The sequence below is a fragment of the Taudactylus pleione genome, unplaced genomic scaffold, assembly GCF_031769625.1.
Source record: "Taudactylus pleione unplaced genomic scaffold, aTauple2 ptg000707l, whole genome shotgun sequence".
NCBI lineage: Eukaryota > Metazoa > Chordata > Amphibia > Anura > Myobatrachidae > Taudactylus > Taudactylus pleione.
Genome location: NW_028285109.1, coordinates 3534327 through 3551539, shown reverse-complemented (window position 1 = coordinate 3551539; position 17213 = coordinate 3534327). Strand labels below are relative to the sequence as shown.

Here is a 17213-nt window from a genome sequence, read left to right as displayed (position 1 = left end):
TGTTGCTACTTGTATATGCACACTTATGAAACACAATATCTACATTTAAATGTACCAAAAATAATCTAAACACTTTATTTGCTGAACGATACATGCTGGTTGTTTTTCATTCATTAATAAAAGTTGTAAAATGCTACCCTGTGACGCCTTATAAATAGCCTCCTATACCTTTCTTATTGAAACTTGCTATCTTATTTGACACATTTTTGAGGTTCAAGATGATATCCCCACTCTTTCATGTACTTCATATCACATACCACTGAGTTAATGTGTGATACATGCAGGATGTCCGTGATTTGATGTTTGTAATTGAATTGCATGTGGTGTTCCACTTTTAATCTGCAAAACTTCACACAATGTCTGCGAAATTGGATTTTTGGAATTTGCTGTGAACGGATAGCGGTGATTGAATTGGCCCCTTATAGCAGCTTATTATGATAATTGCAAAGATTTAGACGTTTTCAGTAAGAAATCTCTAGCTTGTTAGGATTACATTACGTATGCTGCAAAATTTGTCGTAGTATTCGCGCTGGACTGTGTTTTATGTTTCTTTTTTACACTGCTCTTGCATGTAGTAAACCATTCCACATTCTATACTGTGTGTTACATGTTTCAGAATAAGCTGCTCCAGTCTGCTGAAAACTAAACAGAGAATAAGTGATGGAGAGCTCAGGTTTCATCACAGCCTTCCTTTACAGGTTGCTTCCATATTATTAAGGCGCCAACCCAATGGTGTTCTGTTCTCTCTCCAGCTTCCAGAGGCCGTTATTAGTACTTGTGGATAGAAACATTGACCTTGCAACTCCTCTTCACCACACGTGGACATACCAGGCCCTGGTGCATGATGTTCTGGTGAGAATTTAACACTTAAAGGGACATGCTTTTGTGTTATAACCAATGTCTACTTAGTGGAGCTCACCAGAATTTATTCTCACTTGACTGCCAGGACCCGGAAGCCACTGCTAAGGATGCCGCTGGGTGCCAGGACCATTTAAGTCACCACTAGACCACCAGGGACAGTTTGACGACATTCTATCATGTTAACATTTCAGCAGTGTCCACATGATCAGTGTTGACATGGCTGAGCCTTTTGACATGTCAATCATGTCAAAATTATGAATGTTTAGCTAGTATACCACACCCAAAGAATCATAAGATTAAGGGCTAAAATGGAGCACCAGGTGGGGAAACCTTAGTAATAGAATAGTCATCACTCTAGCACCCTGCACCTGTCACAAACTGTGCAGTTCCTCTTTCCTGCCTGGGGTGTCGCGCTCTGCTCTAGTGCTTCTAGCACACTCAGCTAATGAAACAAAACGCTGAGATACAGACCAAAGGTGTACCAGAAACACCAGAGCAGAGAGTGACACCCCTGGCAGGGAAGAGGAACTGCACGGGTTGTGGCAGATGCAGGGTGCTAGAATGAACACTATATAATTAGCTCTTCTGTGTAAAAACATGATGAAAATGTCTCTGCTCAAAACTGGTAATTCAGCTATTTCTCTAAAAACTGTTCCAGCAAACCCACAAACCATCGGTTATTTCGATGTAGCAAGTTTTCCCCGACTCAGCCTTGGATAACCAAGTTTTAGACTACTGATATACAGTATATAGAATACCTCAATGTTTGTTGTTTTTTTTGATTCCTGGACTTATGATATGTCTCTACATCTGCAATGTGGTTTCTGAGATTACTAAATTTAAGTTCTACTTTCGCATCTTCTAATTTGCCCACTAATACATTCTTACTGAAGGTAATGGCTTCTGCTTACATTGTGCATGTCACATGACTCCCAAAGAAGAGATTATTTACCTAGAACTCCAGATCAAGAAATACATTTTACTTATGTGAGGAATGCATGAAACATACTGTATCCTGACACAGATAAGGGAAAAACATTATTTAGCTTTGTGGTTTTTCAATATTTCTCCTTCATCCATCTGGGGAGACTTCTAGACCATGGGGTTTAGTGATGGTTGAGGAAGACAGCACTTAATAGGTTAACTTTTTCAGGTACATAAGCTCCTTCCTTATTTTTAATTTAAGTACTGAAGTAGAAGTCAGCACTAGGTTAGCTAGGTGTATTTTCTCTATTCTTTAAGAAAAGATGTTGGCCAACAACCAAACAGACTACAGCCATATTCATTAGGGCCCCAATCAAGCAAGCATATGAAGGGGCTAACATACCTATTCTAGCTAGGATTTCAGCTCATTCCACTCGCTTGGTTGGGACTTGGTGGGGGGCACGGCATGGTGCTTCCACAGAGCAGTTATGTAGAGCAACTACGTGGTCCTTGGTTCATACATCACCAAATTTTACAGAATTCATGACTTTGCGTCCAAAGATGCCGTCTTTGGACAGAAAGTGTTTTGTTCAGCTGAGGCTGAACATACCCTCCCCTGGGGCAGCTTTTGTACATCCTAATGGTCTAGAAGTGTTCCCCAGTTGGATTCTGAGAAGAGATTTAAAGGTAAGTACCGAAGATCTTACAGGATGTGTAATATACAGCTTTAACTATTATCGTTTTGAAGAATTAAGTTGTAGCGCCCGGCACAGTTATACCTGCAGATTATTCCATTATTTAAAAAACATGTTTGAAACATCTATGTAATCTCAACCATATTCAGTCTCAGCTCCCAGGACTTAATGCAGTTGCCTCACTCTTTCCACAAGGGGTCTCCAGTTGTCAGACAAACATGAGATCGATCATCTCTGGTAATAAAAAATGATATAGTATATCTCAGGGCCAGTTTGAATCAGGCACATGAGCGTCAACAAGACTCTGGATTGTAATAACAGCCTCTACAGAAATGGACAGGAGTGTAAAACTAAGAATTCTTATGTATCCTTAAAATACTCACCAAGTTTTCCAGTGTTTATATGCATAAAATGTGCAGAATTAACTCATGAAATTTAAATTGTGTAATTGTCATGTGACATAAGTTGATCACTTTAATATTCAAGCTTTTGTTTAGTTAGTTGATAATTTGCTTAAAATGTATAATTATTTTTCACCCATACAAACGCACTGTAGCCTAGATGCTTTATTCACAGTCAGTAATACGGAGATATTGGGGGAACATACCATGGATTTCTATATGGGCTCATTTATATTCATAGCTTTATATAAGTGATTTGGTTTTGGAGTTTTGTTTATCCCACTACACTCTAGTTCTGCTGTTCATGTAAATATAACATTTAAACTGTCAGTATTACTGTTCCCTTCTGCCTCATGCCTGTAATATGCGAATCGGTGCAGGAACATTACACCAGAGCTGTGCTGCTCTGCGGTCGGGCGCTTGGACAGGCAGTCCGAGTCAGTTGCCATGTTTGGAACCTGACTAAAGCTGACAGAAAACATATCCTCCTCAGGTGTTTGTTCTCTGCATGTAAAGTAGTATTAGGATGAGCGTTACAGAAAAATAACAGATTGAGTAAAGCATGATCCAGAAGGACCACGGGGAGAAATGGAGAAGTCAGAGAGAGAACTTGTACAGCCTTGTTTGTTGGAGTTGTGTACCTCTGTGAAATTGTGTAGCTTCTTCAGTTTTGTTACTAGCATACATACTTAAAACTAAAAAATGTTTAGATGGTTAAGGCTCAACCTGTGCCAGAGTTAGTGTAATAATGGCACATGATCTGCTGTAGAGGTACTAGACAACCGTCATCATTTATTAATGTTTTTATTATACGCACTCGACTGTGTTTTATGTTTCTTTTTGACACTGCTCCTGCATGTAGTAAACCATTCCACATTCTATACTGTGTGTTACATGTTTCAGGATAAGCTGCTCCAGTCTGCTGAAAACTAAACAGGGAATAAGTGATGGAGAGCTCAGGTTTCATCACAGCCTTCCTTTACAGGTTGCTTCCATATTATTAAGGCGCTGGTCAGTTTGCTTCTGAATAAAATAATTACCTGCTAAAATGTCAGGTAGAGGTTCTAGGCACTAGTGACAGAAATGTATGCAGCACTTTTTCTGTTTCTAATGTGTAGCAGGAAATTTGTGCTGATTACAAAGATCCTATGTACGTCGTTCATCTTTAATCACAGTTTTCAGCCACCTGCAGAGAAAGACTTGTAGAATGTGCATCAATGCCATTTCTTTGTTTGTGGCAGGATTATCACCTTAACAGAGTCAACCTAGAGGAGTCCCCAGCAGCGGAAAGCAGTCCTGCTGGTGCCCGGCCCAAGAAGAAGAACAAGAAGTCCTATGATCTAACAGTGGCAGATAAGTTCTGGATAAAACACAAAGGCAGGTAAGTGATGGAAGTGTTGGGATGGATCATATACTTCACCTATATCCGATCTTTCTTGTTCTACAGACATTAGTGTAGGCAATCTTTCATGCAACAATGCTTGCCTTTGCCAACGGCATCATCTTCCAGCTCTGTTATACATAGTGGATCGCAGATGAAGGGCCACAACTTTTTATTTTTAATTGAACAGGTCTAGTCTTTATTTTTTTGATGATTTACTGTGCACTATGTAGGTTTCTATACTCTCCCTAATGAGCTGTAACTATTCTCAGAATCTTTTGTATACTCTGAACCAGTGCTCGAAGTGGGAATTTTGAAGTGGGGGTATGGACATTTTTCTTGAACCCCCCCCCCCCCCAAGCCTTACAGACTACCTGCAGGCTGCTACCCTCTCCTTGCCCCTGCACCTCACACTACCTTCTAAGCTCACACTGCCTACTTACCTCCACCTCACACTACCAGCTTCCCTCTCCCAAAGCCCTGCACCTCACACTGCCCACTTCAGTCCACCCAACCCCCGCACCTTACACTACCTACCAGCTACTACCTCTCTCGCCCACAGTACCTCTCATTCCATGTGTGCTGTCGGCGCTGGTAGAGTCCGGCTTCTACGAGTCCTATCCTGTCCCCCCGGCTGGCAGTGGGGCAGCTCCGCGGGCGGCTCAGCATCCACTCATCCTCCCTCCAGGCTTTTGGACTCGGCGTTGGCCGTGAAGCAATCACAGCTTGGACCAGCAGCCAATCAGATGCAGCCACGTAGCTGCTTCTGATTGGCTGCTGATCCATAAGCCGTGATTGGCTAGCGGCTGGCAACAAATTTAAAGATGATATTTTTATTGGCTGCCGGTCTGTGATTTTTTCACGACAGGCGCCAGGTTTGTGCAGTACTGTGGCCGCATCTGTCCTGGCTTCGGGAGTCGGGACTCGTCTCCTGCAGCTCAGTCAAGCCAGCACTGCTAAGAGATGTGTCCCTAAGGGACACATCTCCAGCAGCTGTTCTGTACTCCCAGCGCCAACTGCCAAGCGGGAGTTGTAACACAGGCTGAAGTGGCGGTATGGTATACCGCTGTATACCGCCTCACTTCGAGCCCTGCTCTGAACAATAATAACATGACACTATCTGTTGGTAGTTTGTTTTTCCTATTTGCCTTGTACACTGTTTGCATGAAGACTTTACAGTGGCCTGGCTGGATTTGCAAACAATTTGGGCTATTCACCTACAGATGTGTCCACATACCTCTATCTTCCATGCGCTACAAGTCGTGCCACACATAACGTAGGAGCTCCGTGTGCCTCTGTAGCGCGAGCGTCTTTCGTGCAACTTTTTACCTTCTTATTCACAGTCATGTGAATAGCTAGCACAATCAGCTTCTGCTGATTAAAATGATATGCAGCATGCCTATATTCTCTGCGTCTGCGAGTGTAACTGAATGTAAAATGCTACGTTACATCGTCAGCGGCTGTAACACTGTGACGTAGCGTTTCGCATGCAGATACACCCGGAGACGCACAGAGAACATAGGCATGCCACATATAATTTTAATCAGCATAAGCTGATTGTGCTAGTTACTCGCATCACTGTGTGAATAAGACGCATTTGAAGGTAAAAAGTCACACAAAAGACGCTCAGCGCTACCGAGTCACGCTATGGCATGGTGCGATTATAAGGGCTGTTTAACGCGCAAGGAGGCTAGGTGTATGAGGACACATCTGTAGTAAATCTCTTTGCTTCTTTCTCTTCTTCCTGACAATACTCTACAGTGTTCAGTTTCCAGTATTTCTCAACCTTTTGTTTTGCATGTTTTACTACAGAATATATCTTACTGTAATAGCTGAGAACAGTCCGCTGTACAGACTAGAGCAGTCTTTCTCATTTTCCTTAGCCCCTTTCCTGAGGTTGCTGAATCAGTGCAACAAGAGCTGGAATCCTACCGCAACCAAGAGGATGAAGTGAAAAGACTTAAAACCATTATGGTATGGCGTATTCCTAAGTATTCATTTACATTTGACAAACATAATCTTTTGCGTTTGTTGCAGCAATTAAATAAACTGCGTTTCATACTAAACTAACCGAAGCACCAATGGCAGAACTTCCTATAGTTCTGGCAATGCCAACGCTGGGGCAAAGTTGGTGAAACTGGGCCTTTTGCTTGGCAAAACAGGTCTTGGCCTGTAGTGTGTAATAATCCCACTGATTGCTAGAGCTGAGCAGTGCTTGCCATCAGCAGATCTAGTGAAGAGTAGTTGGCATGGGCTATTCTCTGAGGTTCAGTTGTGGACCAGTTTGGGGAGGTCTGTGGTGTCTCTAGTTCTTGATATTTGTTTTTGGGTGTCAGTGAGTGAGAGAAAGAGGAGATGCTCTTACCTGGTGAGTGGTAATGATTTGTGATGAGAGACAGGTAAGGATAGGGGTCTAGCCAAAGGAGAAATTGCTGGACACTGTGGAATATAAATTTAATAAAAACTGTGCTACCACTGATACACAAATTAATGGTTGTGCGTGTTATCCAGGGTTATTATTCTATACTAGACCAACAGGCCTCAAGTGGTTGGAAGACCAGTGCAATTTAGCCTCTGTCACCTGCAGATGGAGGTCATCTACATTCTGTGAGTTCAGTGTTTGGGTACACATGTTTATGTTTCATGCAGGGACTCAAAAGCCCTAGTTACTGCCCAAGTGGTCAGTGTACATTAACAAGTGGAGAAGAATATACAACGTTATTTGCTGGTATCGATTAATATTTATAGAGCATACATATTCTGCAGTGCTTTAGATATATTTTGCCATTCACATGAGTGTCTGCCCTTGTGGAGCTTACAGTCCATATTCTCTATCACATGGACTCACTCACTCACTGACACACACACATACTAGTATTAAATTTGTCTGGAACCAATTAACCTACCAGTACATTTTTGGGTTGTGGGAGGAAACCGGAGGGAAGCCACGCAATTAGGTCCTTCTTGGGAATCAAACTCAAGAACTCAGTGCTGTGAGACAGTAACAACACCAATCATGCTGCCCATAAACAGATAATTAAATTATGCTGTTGTGTGGCTTTGTGGTGTGTGATAGCTTTAATCAATATCTCTAGGTCTTGGTAAAATAGTTGTGTTCTGGTAAACAGACAAGTATGTGCTAGTCATAGGGTTGTACTGTATACTGATCTTGAGGCTGTACACTGAACAATAGTATTTCTACTTCAGGGTCCATAGGGTATCCACAGGATACCTTGGGGTATAGGTGTGACGTCAGTCATTGGGCACCAAAGAGTTAAGCTTTCAGCCTCCCAGGATGCACTAGGTCCCCCTCCTATACCCCGCCCCCGAGCCAAGGCACCTCAGTTTAGTTTGGTGCCCGGCCGGAGTCGGGTGCACCTGTCGAAGAGCCCCTGAAGCTTTCTTCTATGCAGCTGTGGCTGCACATCTGGATGTACAGCATGGACAGTCAGTCCTGACGTCCATGCTGTCTTCCCTACACCCCGCCGGTACCAGAACGCCGGTACCGATCCGGGGATGCTGGTGAGCATCTGGGGTCACAGCTAGCGGTGACCCCAGATGTTCCGGACCGTGGCCGGATTCAAGGGCGACAAAGGTAAGCAGCGGGGTCCCACGGTGGGTCCCCGCTGATCACATGGTCCTGAGTCCCCAGGCAGGGGGCTCCCTGGGGACTGGCTGCAGCGTGGAGCCAGGCGACCAACCTGCGCTTCCACTACCCCCGGGGACAGCGGACCGCAGCAGAGCGGTAGCGCTGCGGTGTCCCAGGGGTTAAATGCATGCCAGGGGAGCGCGCCTTCCCTGTCTCACAGCCAGCGCCTCCCCCGCTGCACACAGCCCTCTCTGCACGCTGCCGACTGGTCCTGTGGCAGCGCTCCTCCCCCAGGCCAGCCTCCTCTCTGCTCCTCGGCGGCCATCTTCCTCTGAACGCATGGTGAATGCTGCTGGAAGCCTGGACGGAAGCATCGTGGTCTGGGTCCCCCCGCATACCTCTCCTCCGATTTGGGTCAGGTCTGTGTATGCTGCGCTGTGTCCTACCAGGCCCTGTGTCTGCGTAGTTGATTGATCAGCGCTGTTAGTGCAGGAATTGATATTTCTTTGCATTGTATGTGACTGTGCTAGCGCTGCTGCCTGTAACTTTTCTTCTAAACTGTCAGCTTTATTACTATCCCTGTTCTTTCTGCTAAGCCCTTGCGGTGCGGTGCTGCAGGGTGGTCTCTCGCCTATTTGATATATAATTGGTGAGAGGGGTCACATACTTGGTGCCATCATGTCTGAAAGTGATTTTCCTCTCCGGCTACAGTGTACTACGTGTAAAGTACCGTTAGCGGAGGGGGAGGGTAGCGCGGAGGGCCTCTGCCGGCAGTGTTTGTCCATGGCGCGGCCTCTTACGGTTACAGCACCGGTACAGGAGCCGCCCTGGGCTTGTTTCGCTCAGGCGCTTACAACCTTGGTGGGCCAGTTAGCTCCGCAACCCGCGTTTACACCGATGGGTTTGTCCCAACAGTCAGTGGTGTCGTCACCCTTGCAGGGTTTCCCACGACAATTGGTGGTACCCCACAGTCTCCCTATTTCCCCGCTCCCGGTTTCTCAGGAGCCGGCGTGGGTTAACTCCCTGACAAGTTCTGTACAGCACTTGTCGGATGTGTTGCAAGGAGAGTCTGTGATCCGGCCACATAAACGGCCGGTGGCGTCTCTGTCGGCTCCTTATGAGGATGACGAGGGGACGTCTGATGATGGGGAGATTCTGGATCCTTACTATCAGGAACCTCTCCATACTAAGGACGCTGACGCTAAGTCCAAGGTATATATTCCTGGACTTATTCGGGCAGTCCGCACAGCCTTGGTGATTGAGGACGAAGTTCCCCCAGCGGCTAAATCTAAGTACGCCTTTTTTAAAGATGTGAAGGGCGATGCCACAGTCTTTCCTCTTTCAGGTCAGTTAGTGGACCATTTAGAGGAGGCGTGGAAACAGCCTGGCAAAAGATACCAGCCGCAGAGGCGCCTGGCGGTGGCTTATCCGTTCGCGGATAATTATTTGCAAAGTGGGAATCCCCTCCACAGGTGGATTCTCACGTGACCCGTCTTGTCCGTAGTGCCACATTGCCGATGCCATCCATGTCCTCCCTTAAGGATGCTACGGACCGCAAGGTGGAGATCTGCCTGAAGTCCGCTTATTCCCTTGCGGGGGGGGCAGCACGACCGGCTATGGCCATTTGCTGGGTTGCCAGAGCGATGGAGCGCTGGGCGGATTCATTAGAGGCATCTTTTGATTCCGACTGTCCGGCCGAACAGGCGTAGTTGATTGGTAATCTCTGTGATTCGGCCACTTATATCAACGAGGCGGCCTTAGACATTAGTACTCTGGTGTCTAGAATTTCTTCAGCAGCGGTGGCTGCTCGTCGCACCTTGTGGCTGCGATCCTGGAAGGCGGACGCAGATTCCAAAAGGGGTCTGGAGGCGTTGCCATTTACCGGAGAAGTTCTCTTCGGTCCGGATCTGGATAAGATTGTGGCCACGCTGGCGGCAGCCAAATCGGCTTGTCTCCTGTCGGCCGCTGCTCCTTCTGGTTCTGGACCATCGTCCTTTCGGTCATCTAGGGCCCAGGGCAGGCCCACACCACAGTCGTTTCCTCGACAGGCTGGCCCTAAGAAATCGGCCAAGCTCCTGAAGCAGGCATGGAGTACCAGACGTCCGGCCCACAAGCCAGATGACAAGCCTGTGGCCTGACGGTCCGGGCCTCCCTTTGGGGGATCCCAAAGTGGGAGGCCGCCTGCTGCAGTTCGCCCAGTGTTGGTCGGTCACTACGACAGACACTTGGGTTCTCGAGGTGGTTTCCCACGGGTACGCCCTCTCCTTCCGGCACAGACCCCCGGCTCGATTCTTCACCATGGGTCTACCATCAGACCGGAACAAGGCTACGGAGCTGCGGAAGGTATTGCACACTATGCTCCAGGCTGGAGTTATAGTGCCTGTTCCATTCTCCCAGAGGGGCCAGGGTTTCTATTCAAATCTTTTTTTGGTACAGAAACCCAATGGGTCGTATCGTCCGATTCTCAACCTCAAAGCTCTCAACAGGTCTTTGCGGGTACCGAAGTTTCGGATGGAGACCCTACGGTCCATCATTCTGGCGCTGGAACCTGGGGACTACATGGTGTCATTGGACATACAGGACGCTTACCTGCATGTCCCTATTCTTATGCGCCATCAACAGTTCCTCAGGTTTGCAATCCGCAGCGACCACTTCCAGTTTCGGGCGTTACCTTTTGGCCTGGCGACAGCACCACGTGTGTTCACCAAGGTGATGGCGGTCATGGCGGCTACTCTGCGGCTGCAGGGAGTCTGCATGTTGCCGTACTTGGACGACCTTTTATTGGTGGCAGGATCTCCAGAGCTCCTTCTACGCCACTTGGACCTGACCATTGCGCTACTGCAACGGCACGGCTGGATAATCAACTGGCAGAAGTCCACTCTAATCCCGTCTCGGAGGATTCTGCACCTCGGAGCCTTATTGGACTCGGAACAGCAGAGGATCTTCGTGACGGAGGAAAAGATCTCTGCTTTACAGTCAAGGGTGCGCAGTTGTCTGCTCAGTCGCCGGGTGTCTCTACACTCGGCGATGAGGTTACTGGGCTCCATGGTGTCGGTGTTCGACATGGTGGAATATGCCCAGTTTCACTCCAGACCTCTGCAGCACTTGATTCTGTCCAAGTGGAACGGGCTGCCGCAGTCTCTGAAGTCCCAGACAATTGTGCTCACCCCGGAGGTTCGCCTGTCCCTTGCCTGGTGGTTACAGACGACCCATCTCAGCGGGGGACGTCCGTTCTGGGTTCCAAATTGGGTCCTGTTGACAACGGACGCCAGTCTTCGGGTCTGGGGAGCAGTTTCGGGTCCACTCTTGTTCCAGGGTAGGTGGACACCGACAGAAGCGGAGCTTCCAATCAATATCTTGGAACTCCGTGCGGTCTTCAATGCTCTCCAGCAGGCACATCGGGTTCTCCAGGGTCGCCCGGTACAAGTCCAGTCGGACAACACTACCACCGTGGCCTACATAAACAGGCAAGGAGGAGCCCGAAGTCGGGCGGCTCTCGTGGAGGTCTCTCGGATCCTGGTATGGGCGGAGCGCAATCTTCTGGCCATATCAGCGGTCTTCATCCCGGGAGTGCTAAATTGGGAGGCGGACTTTCTAAGTCGCCAGGACGTTCATCCGGGGGAATGTTCCCTGCACCCGGACGTTTTTCAACTGCTGGTGGACAGATGGGGTCCTCCAGAGATCGACCTCATGGCGTCCCGGCACAACAACAAGTTGCCGGTGTACGGGTCTCGCACAAGAGACGAAGGGGCGTCTCTGGTGGATGCTCTGTCCGTCCGGTGGACGTTCCGGTTCGCATACCTGTTCCCTTCAGTCTCCCTTCTTCCACGGGTAATCCGGAAATTCAAACAGGAAGGAGGGACGCTCCTGTTGATAGCTCCCGCGTGGCCCAGACGGCACTGGTTCTCAGACCTTCAGGGTCTGTCCGTGGACAGTCCTCTGCGGTTGCCGCTACGACCGGACCTTCTGTCTCAGGGTCCTTGCCTTCACCCGGACCTGACTCGGCTGTCTTTGACGGCGTGGCTGTTGAGACGGTCATGCTGAGGTCCCGGGGGTTTTCCAGCTCTTTAGTGCGTACCATGTTGCGAGCTCGGAAACCGTCTTCCGCGAGGATATACCATCGCGTGTGGCATACGTTCTTCCAGTGGTGTCGACCGAGAGGTTATGCACCGCAGGAGTTTCGTCTGTCTCGGATTCTCGCCTTCCTACAAGCGGGACTAGATCATGGGCTTCGCCTTGCTTCTTTGAAGGTACAGGTTTCGGCCCTGTCTGTCTGGTTTCACCGTAGGATTGCTACAATCCCGGATGTGCGCACCTTTATGCAAGGTGTTCTCCGTATTCAGCCGCCCTTTGTTCCACCTGTGGCGCCTTGGGATTTGGCTGTGGTCCTGAGGGCTCTCCAAGGACAGCCGTTTGAACCACTGGGCTCAGTGGATCTTAAATGGCTGACAGCTAAGACTGTTTTCCTTCTGGCTATTGCTTCGGCCAGACGTGATTCTGATTTAGGGGCTCTTTCTTGTAGACCCCCTTTCTTGGTTTTTCATGGGAACAGGGCAGTGCTCCGCACTCGGCCCGAGTTTCTTCCCAAAGTTGTTTCCCAATTTCATGTTAACGAGGAAATCGTTGTTCCGGCCTTTAACTCACCGGATCTTTCCGTGGGTGAGGCCTCTTTGGATGTTGTGCGGGCCTTAAGAACTTATGTTGACCGCACTTCTTCGTTTAGGAAGTCGGACGATTTGTTTGTCCTCTATGGCTTCCGTAAAAAGGGTTGGCCTGCCTCAAAGCAAACTTTGGCAGCATGGATCCGTATGGCTATTTCTGAAGCTTATCTTCATGAAGGCCTACCGGTTCCTCCTTCTCTGAAGGCTCATTCCACTAGGTCTGTGGGTCCTTCGTGGGCAGCTCGACGTGGTGCCTCTGCAGTCCAGATCTGCAAGGCTGCTACGTGGTCCTCTGTCCATACCTTTGTGAGGTATTACAGGTTTGACACCTTCGCCTCTCAGGATGCTTCCTTCGGGCGGCGGATTCTCCTTTCTGCACAGGAGCGTCCCCACCCTTAAAGGATACTGCTTTGGGACATCCCCAAGGTATCCTGTGGATACCCTATGGACCCTGAAGTAGAAACTATGAGATATGGTAAGAACTTACCTTTGTTATCTCTATTTCTACGAAGTCCATAGGGTTCCACAGGACTCCCGCCCTGTCGCACCTGTGCTGCAAATGGGCTTTGCTCTGGTCACCATTTTTTTCCATCTCCCTCTGGTGAGAATGTGATTCTTGTGTGTGTCCAGATCTTTTTTTCTCTCTCTTCCTTCTTCTCCTCCGGCCTATGGCTTGGTAACTAACTGAGGTGCCTTGGCTCGGGGGCGGGGTATAGGAGGGGGACCTAGTGCATCCTGGGAGGCTGAAAGCTTAACTCTTTGGTGCCCGATGACTGACGTCACACCTATACCCCAAGGTATCCTGTGGAACCCTATGGACTTCGTAGAAATAGAGATAACAAGGGTAAGTTCTTACCATATCTCATATTATGTAAGTACTGTCTTTATTTAGATTGTGTGCGCTACACAGTGTACAGTAATATAAATAGAGTTGGTAAATGAAGTCGTGATGACCTGTGCTCAGGCATCGGAGTTGGTACCCGGATTCTAGACCTGGTGCCCCGATCAATTTAATTAAATATGCTTCACTGCTGAAGTTTAGTGAAACAAGTACAGAAGATGAGCTCTACTTCCTTCTAGGTTACAATTTTGAACTAGAATGTAAAATGAGACTAATATTTATAGATTAGACAATTCCATAAATTCAATTACATTTACTAAGCCTAAAAAAAAATTGCAATTTATGTCTATCTCTATCTCTGGAGACTTTGGAAAAGTATTCAGAGAAGTGAGGAGCTGCTCGGAAGCAGGGATTGCTGAAACTGAACATTTATCTTTGCTCTTGAGCCAGCCTGGAACCAGAGCCAGGATAATGGAAGGGAAAAAGCTGGAACACCGGCAAAAGTAAAATGTAGTATATACATGTATCCATTACAAAAAGGCACATTATTATGTATATTGTGATCATTCCGTTTAATTTATAATATCTAGCTAAGATTTGTTTGTATGATTTTGTTTCATGTAACTTCTGTTTCGCCTTAGCAAACATGAATGTTGTTTTGAAACGTTGGAGAGGTTGTCCTGCACCATTCTATATATATATTCATGTGGGGGTACAATCCCTACAATACCTCTAATTATAAGGGGTTGTTCCTTAGTAAATAGGGCAGATGGGTGCTACCAAGATACTCACAATTGTTATTTCACTCTCAGAGGTACAGTGCACCTCCTCTCTTTTTGCTGCTAAATGAATGTTATTGTTTCAGGGGCTGGAAGGTGAAGATGAAGGTGCAATCAGCATGCTGTCTGACAACACAGCCAAACTCACATCTGCTGTCAGGTAGGTGCTGCTTTCTGACAACACAGCCAAACTCACATCTACCGTCAGGTAGGTGCTGCTTTCTGACAACACAGCCAAACTCACATCTGCAGTCAGGTAGGTGCTGCTTTCTGCTGTCTGACAACACAGCCAAACTCACATCTGCTGTCAGGTAGGTGCTGCTTTCTGACAACACAGCCAAACTCACATCTACCGTCAGGTAGGTGCTGCTTTCTGACAACACAGCCACACTCACATCTACCGTCAGGTAGGTGCTGCTTTCTGACAACACAGCCAAACTCACATCTGCAGTCAGGTAGGTGCTGCTTTCTGCTCTCTGACAACACAGCCAAACTCACATCTGCTGTCAGGTAGGTGCTGCTTTCTGACAACACAGCCAAACTCACATCTACCGTCAGGTAGGTGCTGCTTTCTGACAACACAGCCAAACTCACATCTGCAGTCAGGTAGGTGCTGCTTTCTGCTGTCTGACAACACAGCCAAACTCACATCTGCCGTTAGGTAGTTGCTGCTTTCTGCTCTCTGACAACACAGCCAAACTCACATCTGCCATCAGGTAGGTGCTGGTTTCTGCTCTCTGACAACACAGCAAACTCACATCTGCCGTCAGGTAGGTGCTGCTTTCTGACAACACAGCCGAACTCACATCTACCGTCAGGTAGGTGCTGCTTTCTGACAACACAGCCAAACTCACATCTACCGTCAGGTAGGTGCTGCTTTCTGTTGGCAGATGTGAGTTTGGCTGTGTTGTCAGACAGCAGAAAGAAGCACCTACCTGACAGCAGATGTAAGTTTGGCTGTGTTGTCAGACGTCAGGTAGGTGCTGCTTTCTGATAACACAGCCAAACTCACATCTGCCGTCAGGTAGGTGCTGCTTTCTGCTGTTCCAGCACCTCGATGGAGTGTATGCTGAAACTGAATCATCATGAGATATAAGTGTAATTGGTTGTGCTGAACCTGTTTTAGTAAAAGTGTTCATGTTGGATTTTAAAGAAAGTAAAATAAATGTGAGCAGTGTGGGTTTTCACTATTGACCATTCCTTTTCTATTTTTATTTTGTATTATTAATCTTGGCAAACCATTTATATTAGATGGCATGCTAAGGGGCAGATTCAATGAAGTGATTATAGGTAAATGTGGGAAAGAAAACCTTGACAGTTTTTTGCTCTCATTTTTCTACTTCAGGGTCCATAGGGTATCCACAGGATACCTTGGGGTATAGGTGTGACGTCAGTCGCAGGGCACCAAAGAGTTAAGCTTTCAGCCTCCCAGGATGCACTAGGTCCCCCTCCTATACCCCGCCCCGGGTCAAGGCACCTCAGTTTAGTTTGGTGCCCGGCCGGCGTCGGGTGCACCTGTCGGAGTGGGGGCTAGAAGAGCCCCTGAAGCTTTCTTCAGTGCAGCTGTGGCTGCACATCTGGATGTACAGCATGGACAGTCAGTCCTGACGTCCATGCTGTCTTCCCTACACCCCCGCCGGTACCAGAACGCCGGTACCGATCCGGGGATGCTGGTGAGCATCTGGGGTCACAGCTAGCGGTGACCCCAGATGTTCCGGACCACGGCCGGATCCAAGGGGGACAAAGGTAAGCAGCGGGGTCCCGCGGTGGGTCCCCGCTGGTCAAATGGTCCTAAGTCCCCAGGCAGGGGGCTCCCTGGGGACTGGCTGCAGCGTGGAGCCAGGTACTGAACCTGCGCTTTCCACTACCCCCTGGGACAGCGGACCGCAGCAGAGCGGTAGCGCTGCGGCGTCCCAGGGGTTAAATGCATGCCAGGGGAGCGCGCCTTCCCTGTCTCAAAGCCGGCGCCTCCCCCGCTGCACACAGCCCTCTCTGCACTTTGCTGACTGGTCCTGTGTCAGCGCTCCTCCCCCAGGCCAGCTTCTCTCTGCTCCTCGGCGGCCATCTTCTCTGCAACGCATGGTGAACGCTGCTGGAAGCCTGGAAGGAAGCATCGTGGTCTGGGTCCCCCCGCATACCTCTCCTCCGCTGTGGCTCAGGTCTGTGTATGCAGCGCTGTGTCCTACCAGGCCCTGTGTCTGTGTAGTTGAGTGATCAGCGCTGTTCGTGCAGGAATTGTTATTTCTCTGCATTGTATGTGACTGTGCTAGCCCTGCTGCCTGTAACTTTATCTTCTCAAAACTGTCAGCTTTATTACTGTCCCTGTTCTTTCTGCTAAAGCCCTTGCAGTGCGGTGCTGCACAGTGGTCTCTCGCCTATTTAATACTTAATTGGTGAGAGAGGTCACATACGTGGTGCCATCATGTCTGAAAGTGATTTTCCCCTCCGGCTACAGTGTACCACGTGCAAAGTACCGTTAGCGGAGGGGGAGGGTAGCGCGGAGGGCCTTTGCCGGCAGTGTTTGTCCATGGCGCGGCCTATTACGGTTACAGCACCGGTACAGGAGCCGCCCTGGGCTTGTTTCGCTCAGGCGTTAACAGCTTTAGTGGGCCAGTTAGCTCCGCAGCCCGCGTTTACTCCGATGGGTTTGTCCCAGCAGTCTGTGGTGTCGTCACCCATGCAGGGGTTCCCACGACAATTGGTGGTACCCCACAGTCTCCCTATTTCCCCGCTCCCGGGTTCTCAGGAGCCAGCGTGGGTTAACTCCCTGACGAGTTCTGTACAGCACTTGTCGGATGTGTTGCAAGGGGAGTCTGTGATGCGGCCTCATAAAAGGCCGGTGGCGTCTCTGTCCGCTCCTTATGAGGATGACGAAGGGACGTCTGATGATGGGGAGATTCTGGATCCTTACGATCAGGAACCTCTCCATACTAAGGACGCTGATGCTAAGTCCAAAGTATATATTCCTGGACTTATTCGGGCGGTCCGCACAGCCTTGGTGATTGAGGACGAAGTTCCCCCAGCGGCTAAATCTAAGTATGCCTTTTTCAAAGATGTGAAGGGCGATGCCACAGTCTTTCC

At 48.5% G+C, this 17213-nt stretch overlaps 1 protein-coding gene across 2 annotated transcripts in view; it reads left to right on the top strand.

Annotated features, from left to right (window-relative positions):
- The window catches only part of SCFD1 (sec1 family domain containing 1), a 141646-nt gene that overhangs the window by 31549 nt on the left and 92884 nt on the right, over positions 1-17213 (top strand). For both annotated transcript variants that reach the window (XM_088456600.1, XM_088456601.1), the window contains exons 10-13: positions 753-852; positions 4123-4262; positions 6146-6236; positions 14219-14292. In XM_088456600.1, coding sequence (XP_088312726.1) covers positions 753-852; positions 4123-4262; positions 6146-6236; positions 14219-14292 — 405 coding nt within the window. The remainder of the gene's footprint in view (positions 1-752; positions 853-4122; positions 4263-6145; positions 6237-14218; positions 14293-17213) is intronic.